At 38.4% G+C, this 20,595-nt stretch overlaps 2 protein-coding genes across 2 annotated transcripts in view; one reads left to right on the plus strand and one right to left on the minus strand.

Annotated features, from left to right (window-relative positions):
• Positions 1 to 20,595, plus strand: part of LOC145999898 (uncharacterized) — a 201,173-nt gene that overhangs the window by 69,636 nt on the left and 110,942 nt on the right. The window lies entirely within an intron of this gene.
• Positions 4,167 to 20,595, minus strand: part of LOC146000250 (uncharacterized) — a 53,920-nt gene continuing 37,491 nt past the window's right edge. The window contains exons 2-3 of the mRNA XM_083137675.1: positions 15,145 to 15,520; positions 4,167 to 11,381 (exon numbers count right to left, since the gene is read on the minus strand). Of these exons, the coding sequence (XP_082993801.1) occupies positions 7,639 to 11,381; positions 15,145 to 15,520 (4,119 nt within the window). The 3' untranslated portion in view covers positions 4,167 to 7,638. The remainder of the gene's footprint in view (positions 11,382 to 15,144; positions 15,521 to 20,595) is intronic.

Consider the following 20,595-nt stretch of genomic DNA (forward strand, 5'->3'; position numbering starts at 1 on the left):
CATGAATGGGCCTCTTGGACTGGAATAAAGTAATGCTGTTACCTTGTAAGAAGGAGTCTGAGGTTCAATCCTCAATGGAGTCAGAGTGATTCGGATCTCATTTCAAAATGTAAGTCCAATCCAGATTTCTTAAATAGATTTTTCTTTGCCATTTGCGGCCAGACCAGTCTTATTTGCTTCTGCTTCAGTTTTAGTGGCAGTGTTTTTCAACCGCCGGGCCGCAAAATGTTCATTGCACCCAACGGTTGACGACTAAATAAATCTAATTTTATATTTGACAAGTCTATACATAATTGAACTATGATTATGTCATAGTTGATATATTAATAAGGGTGCATATTAATTTCCATATAAACTTTAAATATCAGAAATTTATTTATGAGTGAAATTGTTGGTATCAGGGCATCGACTTGTAAGAAGTAAATTTACTAGGCTGTGAGTTCACAAAAGTTGAGAACCATTGCAAGAAGCAGGCAAAATGCATCATCTCTTGTTGCTCCGTGACCAGGTTAAGCAGCCATTTAACCAAACTATACATGATGTACTGTAATAATGAAAATCTAATTATTGATAACAACTCGTTTGAACCAGTTTCCAAATTCAAATACTTAGGAGTAATATTAACAATTGAAAATGATATTAAAGAGGAAATAAAAAGCAGGCTTAATTCAGGAAATGCATGTTACTTCTCTCTTCATAAACTTTTGTCTTCTCGTTTAATATCTAAGAAATTAAAAGTTAAAATATACAAAACAGTAATTTTGCCTGTAATATTATATGAATGCGAAACTTGGTCCCGTATATTGAAAGAGGAACATAAATTGAGAGTATATGAGAATAAGATCCTTAGGGAAATATTTGGAACTAAAAGGGATGAGGAGACAGGTGAGTGGAGAAGGTTACATAATTTAGAACTACATAATTTGTATTCATGTCCAGATATTATTAGAATAATTAAATCAAGAAGACTTAGGTGGGCCATGTGGCACGAATGGGAGAGGAAAGAAGAGTTTACAGGATTCTTGTTGGACAACCTGATGGTAAGAGACCAGTAGGAAGACCAAGACGAAGATGGATAGATAATGTTGAGATGGACCTAAAGGAAATTGGTAGGGATGGAAAAAAAGTATATAGATCTTGCTCAGGATAGGGACAGATGGAAGGTCTGTGTTGCTGCAGCCATGAACCTTCGTGTTTAAGAAGGCTAGAGAGTTAGTTAGTTAGTTATACATGATGTACTGGAAAGCCAGAGTACAAATATATTTTACTGAACACAAAATTTAATGTAAAGAGATTTGATACTGGATTTTTAAGAGGTAGAGCAGTATTTTCATTCTTTCTTCATGTGCGTGTTCGTATAACAAATTCAAACATTGAAAATCATATCATAATATTAGGTTCTATTAAAAACACATACAAAACTACTCTATTTATGTGAATATGTTTATACCAGGCACGTATTTATAAATTTATTTGGGGGTGGGGTCCGAACTAAGTGTCTAAGAAATAATAATAATATATAAACGTTTAAATTAAAATAATTATATTAGAACTATATTCAATTAAAATAATATTAATAAAAATATATAAAATAATATTATATTGCTATTTTAATATGAATATGTAAAATGACTAAGAATAGAGATATAAAATCAATTATTTATTATCTAGCGTAGATGTAGTTAATATCAATAAAATTTGTATGAAAGCAACTGTCCTGACAAGGAAATCAGTGCCAAGTAGATAAAATATTTAATATTTATTAAATAACAAGAAAGACTGTTAGATCCAGTTGACGAAAATTAAAGTTTCAGATTAATATCTTTGGTACTGTCACTCAAAAGTTTGGAGGAAATAAGTAACTCTCGATTAAACAGCAAATGCTAAACAAGAATATGCTTTCATTGTTTAATTATAGTCTTTGAGAGGAGGAGGGCGTCAGGACCCTTCGGCTTCGTCCTTAATTATGTTCTTGCCAGTGCCGTAGGATAGTTTTGTCTCATAATAAAATATTTATCTTGTTGTGCGACAAAGGAGTCATTGTATTGTGATAGCTTTTGTTTAGACAGATACACATCAAATTAATGTTAAATAATTATAAAAACTAAATATTTAATGCCTTCAAATAAATTGTGAAAATAAATATCCCTCGATTATACAAGAAATGTTAAACAACTTATATTTTCATTACATAATTTTTGTACTTGGTAAGTCTTTCGGGTGGGTCCGGACACCCTGGACCCTCCTAAATATGTCCTTGGTTTATACTACATAGATATATTTAATAATCCTACCGAAATATGAAGATAACACTCGGAAAGAACCTCAGATTAAAAAAAGCCAGCTTTTTGAAAAAACTGTTTATGTCTAGCTACGAATTCCATATTGTAAATTGTATTTTATATTTAGAAATGAATGTGTGTTTTACAGTAAGGAGATAAACGAAAACCATGGAACAGGAAAAGTACTGCCAACCCCTGTATTTTCATTGATTTGAGACACTTTTGTGAAAAAAGCCTTGACCACTTCCAACTCTACTAACGAGGTAGCGCTTGCCTTGACTCATCTCTCCCAACAGGTCGATAGGTGCCGGAGCTTACCCCGAGTTGATATTTTCCTGGAGATGAGGCCTGCTCGAGAAAACGTTTTTTATAAGCCTAGATTAACGAGGCCATGACGTCTGGACTCACAACTAGTATAATCCTCTTTGAGACTTGCGTTGTGTTCGGTCCATGTGCGTTTGTGACTGTCCCTTCATCCGTCTCATTCATAACCAATCATCCTCTTAGCCAAAAGTGATATAAAAGCTACTTAAAATAAAAGAAAATCAATCGATGAAATTTGTACTAATTTAGGAACAGGCGAGTCGAGTACAGCAAATGTATTTTTTAGGACAACGTTTTACTTAAAAAAGAAAACAACTAAATTTGAGTACAATTCTTGCCTTAGTTCTATTGATTTCCTTGAATAAGCTAATGTAGTAATTTCACTCTAGCTGGTTATTCAGAAATTAATTTAGCATTTTTCATTATTCCATAAATATGAAGCAATGCTTACATGTTTTCTTCCTAACGTAATTAAAATGTTCACACTTGAACTAAAAATAAAACAACGAGATTAAGAATCATCTGTGATTGTATAGAAAATACTTCTTTATCGTTAATTCACCATTATGCTGAGATTAATTATTTGATGTTGTTATCCGATTAATGAAAGTAGTAGAAACTTTGATAAACTAAATTTTATCAGCACTCTATTTTCTGCCGAGTAGATACAAATGTTATGTATCTTTGGGTGTAATGTGTGTTTAAGATTTTCAGAGATTACCGATTGAATTCCAATGCTCACAGTACCTGTCACCTATCACAAACGTGATTTTACCAACAAATCAGTTGTCAAAAATCTGAGCTCCTACATAACGTTAGGCTCTTCTTCCTGTCTACATATAGTGGGATCCATGAGTATTACCGTTCAAATTGTCCATGACTATTTTCATTATTTTTTCTCTTACAGCCTACGTGTTTTTAAGCGATGGATTTTTATGTATGCTGGTGCAGAAGTTGTCAACAGCTTGTTTTGAGTCTTCTTTTAATTCTTGAAGCTATTATTGGGTCAAATAAGGTGCACGAACAAAGTGATGGACAATTTGCACTGTAATACTCATGGATCCCACTGTGCGTAACATCTTTAGATTTCGTTAAAGAAAACATAGGTAGGAACATAATTTTCCTAGTAATATAAGGTTATTTTTCCGTAGACTGTGAAAATAAGTGGAAGTTGTTATGTAGGTACTATATGTTAGTGATATCTATTATATTATTCTAAAGTGATTAGGAATTAAATGCTAGAATAAAAAAATTAAAAAAATACAATTATGGAATAAATATGGGATTTTAAAGAAGAAAGAAATATCTCAGAAAATGAAAATGATAGTATACAATTCAAATTATGTACCAATACTATTATCTGGAAGGGATTTCTGGATACGAAACTAGAATTAAAAGCAACCTATAAACAACTGAAATAAAATATGTGAGAAGAATACAAAACGAATGCACCAGAATTTTCAGTATAAATGATAAGAAAAATATCTGAAAAAATATTGTATTCCATACACAAAAGTACAAAAAGATACATATTCTACAATATTATATACCTTACTCTATTTACAAATATATCTTTACAAACATTCAACAAAATTAGTTACGAGAATCACACACTTACATATTGTCACACACAAGAATTGATCAGAATTCCTTACACTGTGGCAAGGAAAACTTTGCCAAATACGTATATTTCACGTAAGACAGGAAATTGGAACCCAGATGTGTCTTCAATTCTTCAAATGTACCCGGTAACGTAACAGAATAACAATATTTTGTAAGATATTAAAACAGAATTATACATAATTTGATGATATGAATGATAGATACAGTCAGGTATTGGTAAAACGGAAAAAAATTGTCTGAATATAAGCCTTGTGTATTGGGAATTTTCAACGTGTAACCCCATTTATATATAATTCTATATGAGTATCAAGATTTTGTAAATCGTTGTGTCTATTAAAAAGGGGGAAACAATTGAATTCTACATGCTTGATAACAGAGCCATCTAACGGTATTCAAAACCAAAAACAAGCTGTACTCACTGTAGCTTAATTTCTTAAAGACTAAAAGACAAGGAATTTGGTTGCCATGTATCGATAATTCAGATTCGATAGTCTCTCCCTACTTTGGATACTGTATTCCAAAAATGAAGCAATTTCTACACTGTAACTTAATATTGTTCAAATATTACGAATTACAAACATATGATTGAAAGTACAATACTACTTCAACCAAATTTTAATAGGAAGGTAGTTACTTTAGTTACTTCAGTATTGCCCTGAAAGAATGAAGTGCAATATTGTGGTAGACGTGAGGCAGATAAGGCAAGGGTGTGTACTAAAGGCGTATCAGTCCATATGAGTAACCATAAGCTTGAAGTACACATGAAAGTCCAGTAACAAGCGATCTTTTCAGTAACAAAACACACTTCACGTTTTATATCAGCAATCAAAATATGATGCTAACCACGTTATAAGTACAGTACAGCAATAATATATATCAAATAAATATTAAATCGAAGATAACCGTTACCTGTTGTCAATATTGTACAAAGAACGACCTATTTAGCAAATTTTCATGTCAATCTTATGGTGCAATTTTCTAGTATATTGTTTCACTATCATTTGTAGTTGATGTGTCTAGTACACAGAAATTCTAACAAATCAGAAATCCTATAAAAATTCCAACTCCATAGGAGTTTAGTGCTATTTATATCGTATAATTTAGAGTAGCTCATACTTTATATAGAGAAATAAGCAATATCGTTTTGAATTGTTAAATGTGCCTGAACATCAGAGACATCTGCTGGGTGTCACAGAAAACATTCTTAATAAATCATTTCCTAAACACGTACTGTAAAAGAAAATGGTGTCAATACAAAGCGACACAGACAGTGAATGATCCGAGGAGGTCCACGCCACATTGCGGTTAACGTTTAACTTCAGGGGTGTTAAAATAACACAGATAAATGGTTGTAAACAACTCTATTTTAACACCATTGACGTTAGACGTTAACTAATACGTATGTGCTGTGAACCTCCTCAGACCACTACCATGTGTAGCTTTAAAACTGGTGGTTTGTTCTGCAGACGCTGGCGTACGCAGGGGGGAGCTGATGGGGACACAACCCCTCCAAGAATTTTGATAAAATCAACATTTTCTAATGAAAGAAGTAAAGTACTCGGGGAAAAACCAAAGTGATACATGCAAATTTCCCATTAAATGACCAAAGATTGACATTTTTGTCTTTGAACAATTTTTTAAAGTGAAGATTAGAATTTTCGAAATATGCCGCTATGTAGCATCCACCTTTACAATTCCAGCCCCCTCCGAAAAGAAAAAAATCTTGCAGATATATTTTGAAATTATCGTGATTCGAAATGCGGCAATAAAATATGACTAGCATCTTTGAAACAAATTTGAATTGAAATTAACTTTGCCAATAAAAGTCAAACGAATAATAGACGTACAGTATGTCAATTACCGTATCCTCTCTCATATGTGAAAGCTGAAACAACTATTAGAATAGCATTCATAGATATGCGCAAACGTTTGGCAAACTGTAAGTTTGCTTTATGCTCAGATAGACTAATCGAGACTGATTTTATTTTATTTTTGTTATTTAGCGTCGCCTTTCTGCCCAGTTTGGCTATTCGCGACGATGGAAGTGAGTGATGATGTGATTAAATTCATGAAGGGACACTCAGAAAGAACACCCATGATCAGGTCTGGATTCGAACCCAGGACTCACCGGGTATTGAACCAATGACCCCTTTCTAAAAAGATGACAGAGTTTCCACTGCGTCATCGGAAACGTCTTTGTCAGATGCATGAAGATAGTCCAATAGAAAACAGATCTCTTTTTACTATCAGTGACATACGTATCCGTATAATCTCTGAATCCTGAAGTCTGCTTGCCCCCTGATTCAAATGTATTTTTAAAAAAATCTAGGCAAGAAAACATGGATAGGCTATGCAGACGGCATGCTTATATTTGTAATCAAATCAGTGATACACAGGGAATGCATTTATCAACATTTTTTTGCGTGTGTGTGTGTGTATCCTAGATTAAGATAGAAATCCTGGTGTTCTGTATTTTCTGTAAAGAAAGCGCGTTTGAAGAATCATTACGCCGATGATTTTTATGAGCAAATTATCGCAGAAAGTTATAGCTTAACCTTTATGTTTTAATATTTATCGCAATTGGGGCGGGTAATAAATAACAAAGGTATCTACAATTGAGATTTAAATGTTCTTGCTCATTTGCGGATTTATAGTATGACAATACTGTAGGGTGGAAAAGGCATTTACCGCCTCACTGGTCGACCAATCCCCTCCCCGCACCCCGCATGAAGCATTTTACCCGAATATGCATTTTTTGTGCGTCATTTCGGTGTTTAATACTAAATGTGTGTCCCCCCTTCCCCCATGCGGCAAGAAAATATTTTCGCCTCCCTCTGCGATATGTCAGGACCTAAGATTCATACATTTTGTAATATAGGTGTAATACTTGGGGTACACAGTGCCTAAAATCACCGGCGTACGCAGAAGAAGGGCTGATGGGGCTAAACCTTTCTAAAATAAATTATATGAAGATATTTTTATAGCTAGTATAGTTCTTATTGTACTATCATACTGTTATTTGTAATCGGGTTCGGTTTGTGTAAATAAAGTGACATCTGTTGAGAACTGTTTCATATGATTATCCAAAATGTCATTGCTAAGCCAAAACAAAAAAATCGGCTTGATGAATTGAAATTTGGAAGTACTTAAGCTGTCACATTACTTATTGCGAAATATTTAGGAAAGTGGAAAACAACGGCTTATCGGTCACGCTATCTACATCATATCAGGTTGGCTCCTTACGAGATTAATTTGTGACACGTCCAGCTCTGAGATTTTAACTTGACACTGTCTTGACAGGGGCACTTTGAAGAATGAAGACAAGCAATAAATAATCCAGCCTTGAAATTGCACACAAAAAAATGTACAATGTGTAAAGTTCATTGTTTCACTACGGGCAACGGGTACGTTATGACAACGGGACTGATTGAGGAATGCTTTCGGTTTCATTGTTAGGGGAAAGTCTTGTAATGTATCTGGTGTTACTGTTGGTACGGTACCTTGAGTAATTACTGCTACCAGTCGGATGGTCTTTCCTCCTTCTCATCCAAGTAAATTCGTACATCAAAGCATTGATTCTCTTCTTCAACTCAGAATCCGAAAGTTCCTCCATGTCTTGTGGGTTTTCTGCAATGCCAAAATCGTATCGTCTAGGATGTTGGTTTTGACCAGAATTACCAGAATGTTCGTGGGCGTTTCTTAATCCAGCGTCAAAATTGTTGTTTAAGAAAGTCTTATAGTCTGTGGATTGTTGGAAATGTGTTTGCAATGATGCATTTTCATTATATGTGGATGATTCTCGTGTATGAGCTCCAGGCAAGGAAAGGTGGGCAAATCCAGGTGTTACATGTTGAGAGGAACTTGGTGATTGGTTGGTATTATTGTACGCGCTTCCTCTATCTTCGTTTGTGGTACCTTGTACGTAGCTGTATGTTTCTTGAAATCCTGTTTCAACGGCCAAATTATCGTTATAAATGTTGCGATGCTGATTTATACTATCCTGTGATGAACTGTCGTATGAATCAATCTTGGATTTACCTTCTTGATTCTCGCCATTTCTTCTAGTATCGATAGCAGCGCTCTCAGTTGATGGACTTGGCGATTGTTGCGAAGAAACCAGAGCCAAGTTGTTTAAGTGGCCTTGAATATGAAAGGTATTACCCTCTATTTCCGGTAAGAGCATTTCTGATGGCTTATTCTGATATCCATAACCTACATTTGAGTTTATGGTGCGTTGTGTCCTGTTGATGGTATTGTTCGCTGGTGGTTGAAATGCATTGAATATGCTTCTATTTGGGATATATTCCTCGTCGCTGCTTGGCGAGGGATGCGGAGTGTATGGCACGTGGTTTGAGCTCAAAGTACTCTCTGAGTGCAAGTCATGAAATGTAGGGAAATTATAACGAGGTGTTGTTATAGGGTAAGTTACATGCGGTGGATATTCTGTAACTCTGTTGGCGGAGGTGTTGTGAGAAAATGGTAAAATACTGCTGATGAGACTAGTGTTGGGTATATACGGGGCGTTAGTTATTGTTGGATGTGGAGCGACTATGCTGCGATCGTTAGTAATTTGTTGATTTGTTGAACTACCCAGTATGTGCTCATGGGCGAAAGGAGCTAAGGTGGAGGTAGGTCCTGTTTGAAGTAAGAGAACCTTCTCAGTAGTGACAGCTTCCGGGGTGTGTGGATAGTGAAGGATCTGGCTTGGATGGGACTTGTCCGAATAGTCTTGACGAGTATGAATGTTCTCGCCTTGTTTGGAATCTTGACTCTGTTCTGGGTGGTTAGTGGGTCTGCTGCGTATGATTATTACTGTAGACTGAGGTGAATTGGGGAAATTATTGTTCAGGTTCGTTGCGTTGTGCAGTGACAATTGGTTTGCATTATTGTAGTCTACTATATACCTGTTGATGTCTGTGGCATTGTACCCTTCATATTTCTCAGTGTTGAGTGAGAATATGTTGAGAAGATGTTCAAATGATCTTGTAGCATCATCGTCTCTAGTTTGTACTTCAGTTCTACCTTGGTCGTTCGCAGACTTTCCAGCGGATTGCTCAGGTTTGAATGGATGATCCAAATTCACATTGTCGGATATTTTACTTGGATTACTAAAGAGGAAGAACACATGTTGCTGATTTGCATACGGTGAATGACTGTTCGATTCCGACACGTGGAGTTCATCGTTCTTCGTCGAGATTGAACCTGGATCTCCACTTTGAACGCTTCCTTCCGCAGAAAATGTAGCTTGAAGGTTTTGTTCCTGTCTAGTGGAAGTTTGGGGAGACAGATCTGATTGTTGCGTTGGACGATTGCTGTGTTGTGTTTCACCAGAATGGACGGATTCTTCGTGCAATGTTTTCGGAACACTTGTTATCACCTTGTAGGGAATTCGTAAGGAGTTGATCATGGAGATGTTGGGCATGAAGAACCGGTACGATTCGTTCGTGAGGTTTTCTATTTGATTCCTGAAAAACATTGCATGGTCTATTCCTTCAGTGGCGTTTGTTCCGTTCATGTCAATAGAGAAACTACTGAAGGAAAATGCAGGCGGGATATTTTGCTGTCTGTTATCGGGCGTAGTGAGGTTTTCGGGAGCGTGTTTGGTAATGATAGAAAACAGACTTTCTTCACGTGAGTGGTTGCTATATATTTCATCTAGAACTGAACTCTGGTCATTAAATGGTCTTGGGGATTTTTTTGACGGTCCTCTAATTTCTTGGGTGAGACTTGTTATGTGGTCTCTCTGGGCTTCAATGTTTGAATGTTTTTCACTCTTTCCGACAGTTTCGTGATCTAGAAAGGAATCGTGGAACTCATTAACGTAATGGTTTCTTGGCCTCGACTGACTGTCTCCAGATGTACCTTGTCCTATATGGAAGTTTGTAATCGCAGCATTTGGATGAAAATGTTGCGAATTGTCCGTACTGCTTTGCGGCGTGTGGTGAACTTCTAAGGACGAGCCGCTAGGTTGGTAGCTGTGGAAGTAGTCCGTGGATGTAGTTGGAAACTGAACGAACCCAGACGTTGGCTGCACTTGTAGCTTCACTTCTTCATCGTGTACGTGGTTTGAATGCGAGTCTCCTACACCTTGATGAAAATCCTTGCCTGCTCCAGCGTTTTCAAAGTGGGGGAAGCTCTTGCCCCCTCTCACAGTCTCTGCAGAATACCTATTCATTGAGTGTTGCGCCACAAGATTCTCGTTCACAGCATGGTGAACAGCCTGGCTTCCTTGTGGATGGTGTGACTGCGTCGATTGGCTAGCTAGGTTCGTTGGTGGAACAGCAAACACATGTCCGCCCACTGCATGATGGGATTCAGTAGTGGGTTTGGTACCCAGAAAGTCTCCTGTCGTATCCTCATTCCGTATGCGATTACTGTCTTCGTAGTTTGCTGTTGATGGTGGGCTTTCTGTTGGAGTGAGCGTATATATGTGCTGATTGTTGACTCTGGTGGTTACTGGAATATTGTGGATGTTCAAGAAGTTTCCAGCCTGGTCACTTTCTTGCCTTCTTCTGAAACTATTACTGTCTTTGTAGTGTGCGCGCACTGCAGGGTTTGTCTCGGGTGGCCTTTGAGAATCTGCCTCCAAGGGTGGAATTGTTGCCCAGGTTTCCGACTCTGTATCGTTCTCCGTTTCAGACTCTTCGTCGTAATCATCCGTCGAATCCTGATAGATATCTGGTTGCCATTGAGTAGGCTGTGCGAAATCAGCCTGTTCACCAGCTGAGCCACCTTGACGATACGAGTGAGTTGGAGATATACCGTACGTGCCTTGCTCAACTTGATCATGAGTTGGGATATCATTTTCCAACTCTCTCGAGCCATGACTGGAGGAGTTGTGTTGGTATCCACCGTCGGAGAAGAAACGGAAGTTCTTGAAGACACTTGACTCCTTGAGCTCGGGGTTGTCACCAAACTTACGTTGTGCGGTTCCTTGGTTCAGGCTGTTCGGCGACCAGTTGATGGGGTGAGTGACGATGCCGGGAAGTGGCTTGTTTCCTAGCATCTTAGTGATGTTTCCGTTCAGGTCGTCGTCATCACCACCGACTTCCGTTGGATCTCGGATCATGACGTCAGCGCAGTTTCTGAATGTTTCTTGCGGCCCGCAGCCAATGCCTTCTGTTCCATTTCGACACGTTCCCCATCTGTTAGCTGAAAACAGAAGAAAAGACAAGTTTCTGAGTCATCAATAAATAATGTATTCATAATTTCACAATATTGATACTTCAAGCCACTTTTCTGCTTGCAAGAGATGTGAGCATTTAAAACTATGTTTCTTTCTTACTTGGGTCAGATTACTCTCTAGTTTGCACTTTCAGTATTTGTAGCAAAAAGTATTGACATCATGTCTTGAGAGATACGATCATTTTAAGACAGAAAAACTAATAAGTATACAAAGGGATCAAAAAGTATAACGGACAGAGAGAGAGAGAGAGAGAGAGAGAGAGAGAGAGAGAGAGAGAGAGAGAGAAAGGTAGAAATAAAAGTTTGACAGAGGGAGAGAAGACACAATAGAGAGAGAGAGAGAGAGAGAGAGAGAGTAAGAATAAGAAACATGAAAAGTGAAAGAGAGAATGTAGTAGACAGTGAATGAGACAAATGAAAGAAGCAAGATACAGAAAAAGAAGGCAAGAAAGAGTAAGCAACATGAAAAGTGAAAGAGACAGAGTGTTCTATGGAGAGAATGAGACAAATAAAAGAAGCAACAGAAAGATAAGACAAGAGAGAGAGAGAGAGAGAGAGAGAGAGAGAGAGAGAGTTAAGGACTAAACTAGATATAATGTGTAAGACAGATAAAATAATGTTCAACTAGTGAAAGAGCACTTGAGAAGAGATGAATACTCAGACAGAAAGGAAAGAGAAGACCTGAAGTTACAGAACAAGGAGAACAAAAGGATAAAAGGAGTAAACACAAAAGGGTGAAAGGACAACTACAGTAAGTAGGTTTTTTTTTACTCTTACGCTGCCTGCGAATACCCATGGGGGAATTGATATGTAAACTCAGCAGGACAACTAATCGTAACGATGTGGCAAATGCCTATAGTAGAGGGCTGGGGTATGTATTGACTCGCCCGGGCGAGACAGCTCGTACCCCAGCCCTCTACTGGCTATTAATGTGTTTGTCCAAAAATTGATAGTTTTTTTTTCAATCAGAAACATGTTTTGCAAAGGCTTCCGGGTTTGATATCCGGTGGAGGCTCATAATGGTTTGGATCCCACTTTAAACTGTTGGTCCAATCCTTATTAGCCTTGTATAAAGTGGACACAACATGAGGATTACACTGGCTGCGAGTTCAGACGCCAGAGCCTCGCTAGTCTGCAAAATGCAGTCCAGGGTGTACTACGTACAAGGGAAGGTGACATTTTGGTGTCTCTGGAAAGCGCCACTTCTTACACCACACATAAATGAATATGAACTAAAACAGAGGACTTTCCTTGATCCCAGCACAACCCGTGAAAAACTAAATTGGGATACTAACAAGGCAGACAGACCTCGAGGTAAAGCACAGGTTTTCTTTGATAAAGTAAAATTTCACACTCAGGCGGTCTTTATGTCCGTCTTTCGTCACGCCAGCGCCCTCGCAAGCCTGCAATCAACACCTTCTTCCGTGTGAACACTCTCTGATGAAATACTTGCCCGGCTGCCCAGGTTCCCTATCTACGTCTGCCCATGTGTGAATTTGTCGAGACGCGAATCCGAGCAGTGACAGCTCAGAGATCTTGGAAAGATGACAGGGATAGATGAATAGAATTCGCGATATGATCCCTGCAGATCTAATCTAATTTCAGGCATTTAGCAAGCTGTTCACTTAGAAAATGAGGCCTTTGGAATAATGAAATGCGAGTGTGCATTATCGCAGTGTGTATTCTCACAAGTCTGCTATTATGATTCTACTCTCGGAACCATATCGTAATGAGTACCCGTGGGCAACGTTTAAAACACCTGTTTAAAACATTTTAAAAATTGATGAAACCAAGGGCTTATCCAGGGGTGTAGCGTCCAAGGGGTCCGGACCCACACAAATTCAATTCTTTTTTACGAAAAAAACTTTCTTAATTGTACTTTTTCTCTGTGAAAAGCATTTCTGTTTTACTGTACAGTTGCCAAAGTATTTAGAGCTCCAATCACAATTCAGCCTCTGCTCTTTCTTACCCAAGAGCCGTCACAGAATTGCTCCAGAGACTTCGGGAGATTTCAGACGAAGAGTACAGCCAAATATTTCAAACTGCTTCTGAAGAGTGTCAACAGAGATTCAATTCTGGGAAATCCAACAAAACTATTTATATCGTATAATATCTTCTTACGAGATATACTAATCTACGAAAAATTGTTAATTTTTATTAGTATTTAAAACTCAAATATACATAATCGACTTCAAGATAATATATATGGCAATCATCTTCAATTTGTCAGATAGATTGTTCTGCAAATGACACTAAAAACGTAAGCGGATCAAGATAATTCAGTTTTATTTTCCTTGCAGTTTTATTTCCCTTCCTCGATAAAAATAAACAATTAACTTGCCTCAGCGCATTTATAAATATGTATAAATGAAATGGGAATTGGATTAATAAAAGTTGTAATTTTTCACGTCTACGGAGAAAAATTCACGTAGTTATTTACGCATTACATTCCCAAGAATAACAAAACACCAAACAGAACGAGATAACTCTCCTCGTACTATTATATGGGGGGACTAGGGGGGGGGCGAAGCGCCATTGGCCTTGGGGGATGGACACCACCTGGCTGGACTCTCCCCAAATTTTCTTTCTGGATACGCCCCTGGATGAAACAACTTTGTTCCGCACTTAACATACTGAACATAGTTGTCAAAGTCAATATTTTGTTGCATTGACGATAAAATGTCGTTTTTCGGAAAACAGTGTTGCTACCACGTGGATAGAGCGGGGCCTGGCAACTGTGGATTAGTTGAATCTTCTCGAACAGCCTACATGCGAGATTTAGGAGTAACGTAAGAAGTTAGTCAAGTGATTACTTGATAACTAGAAACCCAGTCCTTCCTTGGATGAGGCCCTCCCCGATGGCGCAGTGGTAGCGTCATTGTCTTGTAATCAAGGGGTTCGATACCCGCTGGAGGCACATAGTGGTTCGGATCCCACTTTAAACTGTAGGTCCAGTCCCAATTAGCCTTACTGTGCATAAAGTGGACTTAAAACACCAACCAGCTTTCAACCTTCTTTGGATGATTGATTGATTTGCTTTATTTTACTTCGCTTCTTGTGCCACTTTTGGCTAATTTGCAAAGATGGGGATGAGTGATGATATAATGTTCGTTCGTTTGTTTGAGTTGGTGTTTTAAGTACACTTTATGGACAGTAAGGTTAATTGGGACTGGACCTACAGTTTAAAGTACGATCCGAACCACCATATACTCGTACCTGATGATATAATGAAATTGATGAATGAACACTCACAAACATCCATGCTCAGACCGGGATTCCAACCTGGGACTCCTGGCGTAGTAGCGCGATGTGCTACTCACTCCGCCATTGTTCCTTGGACAGTGGCGTGCCTAGGATTTTCGAAAGGAAGGGGTAATGTATACTTTTTCTTGGTAGTCAGCCCTCATTTTGTCATATTTTTCTACCTTTGACGTGCTTTTTTTTTAGAAATACTGGGCCAAAGGTGGGGGGTGTTATAACTCCCACCAACCTTCCCCCTTGGGCACGCCACTGTCCTTGGATGATTAACAGAATTTTTATTAACAATTTTTGTTAGGAAATAAGCCTTCTTGGCATTATATTTTTAAATGTTTTATTTGTTTAAAATATGCTCTTCCTCTTGATTAAACCCTGTTGGAAAAATGTTTAAAACAAAACAAACCTTTTTTTGTTTCTTTCTTTTAAAAGAAACAACACAAATTTTGCAACCCTTCATGAACATAAGACTCACCTGTATAATAGTGCCACTGCAGAACACAATGGGAACATGTGAAGTTATGAGGCAGCTGCAACCTAATTGAGAAGAAGTGGCCATCATCCACCGTGAATCGGCTTCCAGATCCGCTGGCCAGCTGGAGGGTGTGCTTGTTGAAGCACGCCTGGTCGGCCGTCTTCTTGGGGTCGTTGGTGGGGCAGATCCTGAACTCGAACCACCCCCTGTGGTTGGAGGTGAGATCTATTTCCACTTCGATCACCTGACCGCTCGTGTATTTTCGGGAGACGATCCCGAGACCGTAGCGCCCTCCTGCCTCGTTGGGTCTCGGCCTGGGCATGTGCCAGGGGTCGCCACATTCTCCGCATCTACCCCCATTTCTGCCCCACTGCACCTGCGAATGAAAAATAAAACATTGTAATTTAATACATACAACAGGTACACACAAAAGCGCATAGTGGTTCAGATCCTTCTTTAGACTGTAGGTCTAGTCCCATTTAACCTACGTGTACACAAAGTAGACATAAATCTCCTGTAAGAGTGGTAACTTCGTCCCTGTTTCGATACCCGGTGGGGCACATTGCACAGTAGTTTGGATCCCAAGTCCGACGCCATTTCCAGAAAATATACATAATTTTTGTTATTGCAGCTACAACGTATGTTATTTCATAATGTAATATGCCAATTTGCAAGATCATAATGTTATTTTTTCACCTGTTTTAAGTCAATGAAGGAACCAAAGCGGAGAAGAATCTGGAAAGTATTCTGTTTCTGCAGGACACTGCTCATCCACACAACGCTGGGGCGATACTGGCTGTTTTGCAAGATTTGGGGTTTCAGTGCAGGGAACATTCACCTTACTCACCAGATCTTGCTCCGTCTCACCATAACCTATTTCGTAATCTTAAAAGACGCTGAAGTGAGAGAAATTTTGCAAGGATTCAGAGGACAACAGTAACAGAGCAGTTCTTTGCAGACCAGACAAAATTATTATTTTTGCGAGGAAGAAACTTTCGAAACTAAATCACTTCCTTCTTGGTAGAGACAAGAACTTTTCAGGCGCCCCTCGTACAACGACGAACGTAGTAACATTCAATCATACATGATCGTATATTGGATTGGATTGATTTAGTGTTTTAAGTCCACTTTATGCACAGTTAGGCGAATTGGGACTGGACATACAGCTTAACAGCTTAAAGTGGGATCACATTATCGTATATGTACATGATTGTGATTCTTCCTTGAGTCCCATAAGCAAGGGTCCCGGGTTGGAATCCCGGCTTGAGCATGGGTGTTCTTTGTGAGTGTCCCTTCATCATATCATCCTCATCGTCGCGATTAGCCAAAAGTGGCAGGAAAGCCAAGTGAAATAAATTAAACCAATAGACAAAGGGTCCCATAAACAAGATCTTGTCTTGACGACCACAGTTTATTCATAGCTGGGCATCCTCATCATCTATTATGTAGGTCTCAAATATGTGTGTATACTATATATTGCATTATTGTCTTAACAACAACTTTGTAAACCATATGTTTTATTTGATTCCATTTTTTTATTATTATTTTAGGTAAGCGTCCATAATCGTAGAGGAAGAAGCTAACTGTACGTATTCTTGTCAGAAAGGGTAAGTTCAAAGTCCCGAGTACCAAGTACTTCACAAGTGAACACAGGAAGAGAACTTGAAGCTTTGTCCTTCCTAAATAGTTCGAACAGGCGAGAATCAAACATTTATGTTTTATGCTTTTCCACGATTTGTATTGGACATTTTCAAATATTTCTTCTTTATTCTGAAAGATTAAACATTGATTTCCCAATGTTAACTTTGTCCCCCCTCCCAAGAAGACAGATTCTGTGTGAGAACAAGAGTGACGTAACCATAGGCGTGCGCACGCGAGGGAAAGGGGGGCAGTTGCCCCTCCTAATACTTTCACTTAGAAATTTAGTGTAAATGAATCTTATTACCGTTATTAAACAATATTATTATATTTAAAAAATAAAGTATTTTGAAACCAACGAAAGTTTCAATCAACTCTGGTGAGTTTATTTCCTGTGTAATTTGACTTCGTTCTCCAGCAAATTACTTGTTATTAAGAGACACATTCGTTAACCTAGTTGTGTTACACGTATGTAGTCATAGAATGAATTGGTCACACATCGGAAATGAATAAATTATGTAGTTGTTTTGAATCTGCTGTATGAAATCATGTTTATATGTAAATTAGTATGAATACCACGCAAGCTGGAATTCTTCTAAAAGAGTGATTTTCGGGGGGCCGGACACACACTACATACGCCATGTTTAGTACCCTTCAATACAATAAAACAGTGAGGGCCTCTCCGATGGCGCAGTGGTAGCGTCGTCGCCTTGTAATCAAGGAGTCCCGGGTTCGATACCCTGTGGAGGCACATAGTGGTTCGGATCCCACTTTAAACTGTAGGTCCAGTCCCGATAAGCCTTACAGTGCATAAAGCTGACTTAAAACACAAAATCAATAAATCAATAAAACAGTGAGATGGAATGGGGTTTTTCTTTCTCAGACTGAACTTTCTTCAGAGGCTTTTGCCCCCCGCCCCTTAATCAGAGGGTTTGCGCACGTAACTCGAATTTATCAACCTTACAGGAGAGAGGAAATAATGTATTCTTAGAAATAAGTCCGACTCTTAAATTGATTGATCGATTGAGTTGGTGTTTTAAGTCCACTTTATGTCCCCATCGGGTATCGAACCCAGGACCTCTTGACTATAAGGCAACGACGCTACCACTGCGCCACAGGGGAGGCCCTTACTGCTAAGGATTAGAAGTGGAGATATGCCGATCTGATTCGAGAACTCTTCAAAAGAGTTTATTTAAACTAAACTGAAAACAGAATTTTTTGGAGTTAAATTCCTCTGGTTCTCATACGATGCTGTACTGGTACGACCAATATGGGCAAAAGAACACCAGTAGTAACACACAGAAGTCACGCGGATTTTGTTTACATTAACTTCGTTCTTGCGGTGAATAGAGAATACTTGACTAAGCCGTAGCGAGGAACAAAAATAACAGGTGTTTCAGAAAGCATCGCGGATTGTCAAGAGGCGTTTGTCTCGTGCATGCATGGAGTCGAATCGTGACCTACCCTTAACATAATAGAAGCAGTGCTTTTTGTTTACGTACGCCGACCGAAACCTTGCGTGTGAGAGAACGAAGAAGCCTTGTGGGATCTTCCTCCTCAGGCGAAGAGGGAAGGAGATGAAGCAGATTCTCACGGTCCTTCGCCTCGCCTAATTTGCGGCGAAGAATGGAAGGAAAGTAATGCTGTGTGGTTTCCATGCGGTGGTGTCATAATTGTCTACCTTGGATAACTTCGGAAAAGCTTGTCTTTCAATACGTGGATATGTACTGAATAGTACAGCCTAAACGAGAGTGACAATCCACATATTGAAAGACTTTCTTGTGGACTTTTTTGACAAGCTTGTCTTTCTTATATTTCTACTTTGTCTTTCTTTCTCTAAATGTTCGTCTAGCTTCCTCTCTCACTTGAATTTCCCTTATTTCTCTTCTATCTTTCACTCTTTTTCTCCAGCTTGATTCTCTTCTCTCCCTCTCTCTCTCTCTCTCTCTCTCCCCCCATTCCTTTCTATTCTTTATCTTCTTTCCATATTTCTTCTTGTCTGTCCCACTTGTTTCATTTCCTTTCGTCTTTCTGTTTCCCTCCCTCTTTCCATCATTATTTCTGTTTCCCTCGCTTCCTTATATCTTCACTTCTGTTTCCATCATTATTTCTGTTTTCCTCGATTGTTTCCATCATTCTTTCTGTTTCCTGCGCTTCCTTATATCTTCACTTCTGTTTCCATCATTATTTCTGTTTTCATCGCTTTCTATCATTCTTTCTGTTTCCCTCGATTGTTTCCATCATTCTTTCTGTTTCCCTCGCTTCCTTATATCTTCTCTTCTGTTTCCATCATTATTTCTGTTTTCCTTGCTTTCTATCTTTCTTTCTGTTTCCCTCGATTGTTTCCATCATTCTTTCTGTTTCCCTCGCTTCCTTATATTTTCTCTTCTGTTTCCATCATTATTTCTGTTTTCCTTGCTTTCTATCTTTCTTTCTGTATACCTCGATTGTTTCCATCATTCTTTCTGTTTCCCTCGCTTCCTTATATCTTCTCTTCTGTTTCCATCATTATTTCTGTTTTCCTTGCTTTCTATCTTTCTTTCTGTTTCCCTCGATTGTTTCCATCATTCTTTCTGTTTCCCTCGCTTCCTTATATTTTCTCTTCTGTTTCCATCATTATTTCTGTTTTCCTTGCTTTCTATCTTTCTTTCTGTATACCTCGATTGTTTCCATCATTCTTTCTGTTTCCCTCGCTTCCTTATACCTTCTCTTCTGTTTCCATCATTATTTCTGTTTTCCTCGATTGTTTCCATCATTCTTCCTGTTTCCTGCGCTTCCTTATATCTTCTCTTCTATTTCCATCATTATTTCTGTTTTCCTTGCTTTCTATCTTTCTTTCTGTTTCCCTCGATTGTTTCCATCTTTCTTTCTGTTTCCCTCGCTTCCTTATATCTTCTCTTCTGTTTCCATAATTATTCCTCATTCCCTCGCTTTCTATCTTTCTTTCTGTTTCCATCATTATTCCTCTTTCCCTCGCTTTCTATCTTTCTTTCTGTCTCCTTAGCTTCTTTCTTTCATTTTTATTTCCTTGGCTTTTTCTATCGTTCATTGTGTTTCCCTTGCTTCTTTCTATCTTTGTTTTCTTTCTACATTTACTTCTTTATTTTTGTATTGCATGGTTGTGCTACGTAAAGCTTAAATGAGTGACGTATGGAAGCCCACTCGTTGGAAGATTTTCTTACTCATATTTATCCTGTCCTTCTTTCTCTAAATTTTCGTCTTCCCATGCTTTAAAACAATCCATTTTCCCATCCTTCCTCTTTCTCTCTCTCGAATTTCTTAATTTCTTTTTTTCAGTTTCACTCTCTTTCTCGGGTGTCATTCATTTCTCTCTCTACCGATTCTTTATTTACTTAATTCTGTCTCTCTCGCTCGCGCTCCCTTCTTTTCTTACTCTATTTTTTCTGTCATTCATTGTCTTCTCTCCACCCTCTGCTTCTTTTAATTTCTATTTCCCTGCTTCCTTCGCTTTTTTATTTCTTGTCCTCTTCCCACGTGTTTTATCAAATGTTTTTAGCTATTGGAGAAGAGCTGGTCTCTTCCACCGTCTGTGAGGAAGCATTTAATATACATATATAGTCTTACTTTTTAATGTGTTGTGTTTGTCTTGTGCAGGTCCCTTTTCAGCATTGCACTTTTATTTTTCCAAGGGGTATTTTACACCCCTTTTTTTAACCTTTTTAACTAGGAATTTTAGATAAAGGGATATTTCCCGTATACATTGAAGGGTGCAAAATGACCTAATGTGTCGACGCATCCAACAATTTGAATTCATTCATTCATTCACTCTCTCCACCCGTTACACAGGTGCAA

Source organism: Lepisma saccharinum, chromosome 16 (assembly GCF_977018435.1).
Source record: "Lepisma saccharinum chromosome 16, izLepSacc3.1, whole genome shotgun sequence".
NCBI lineage: Eukaryota > Metazoa > Arthropoda > Insecta > Zygentoma > Lepismatidae > Lepisma > Lepisma saccharinum.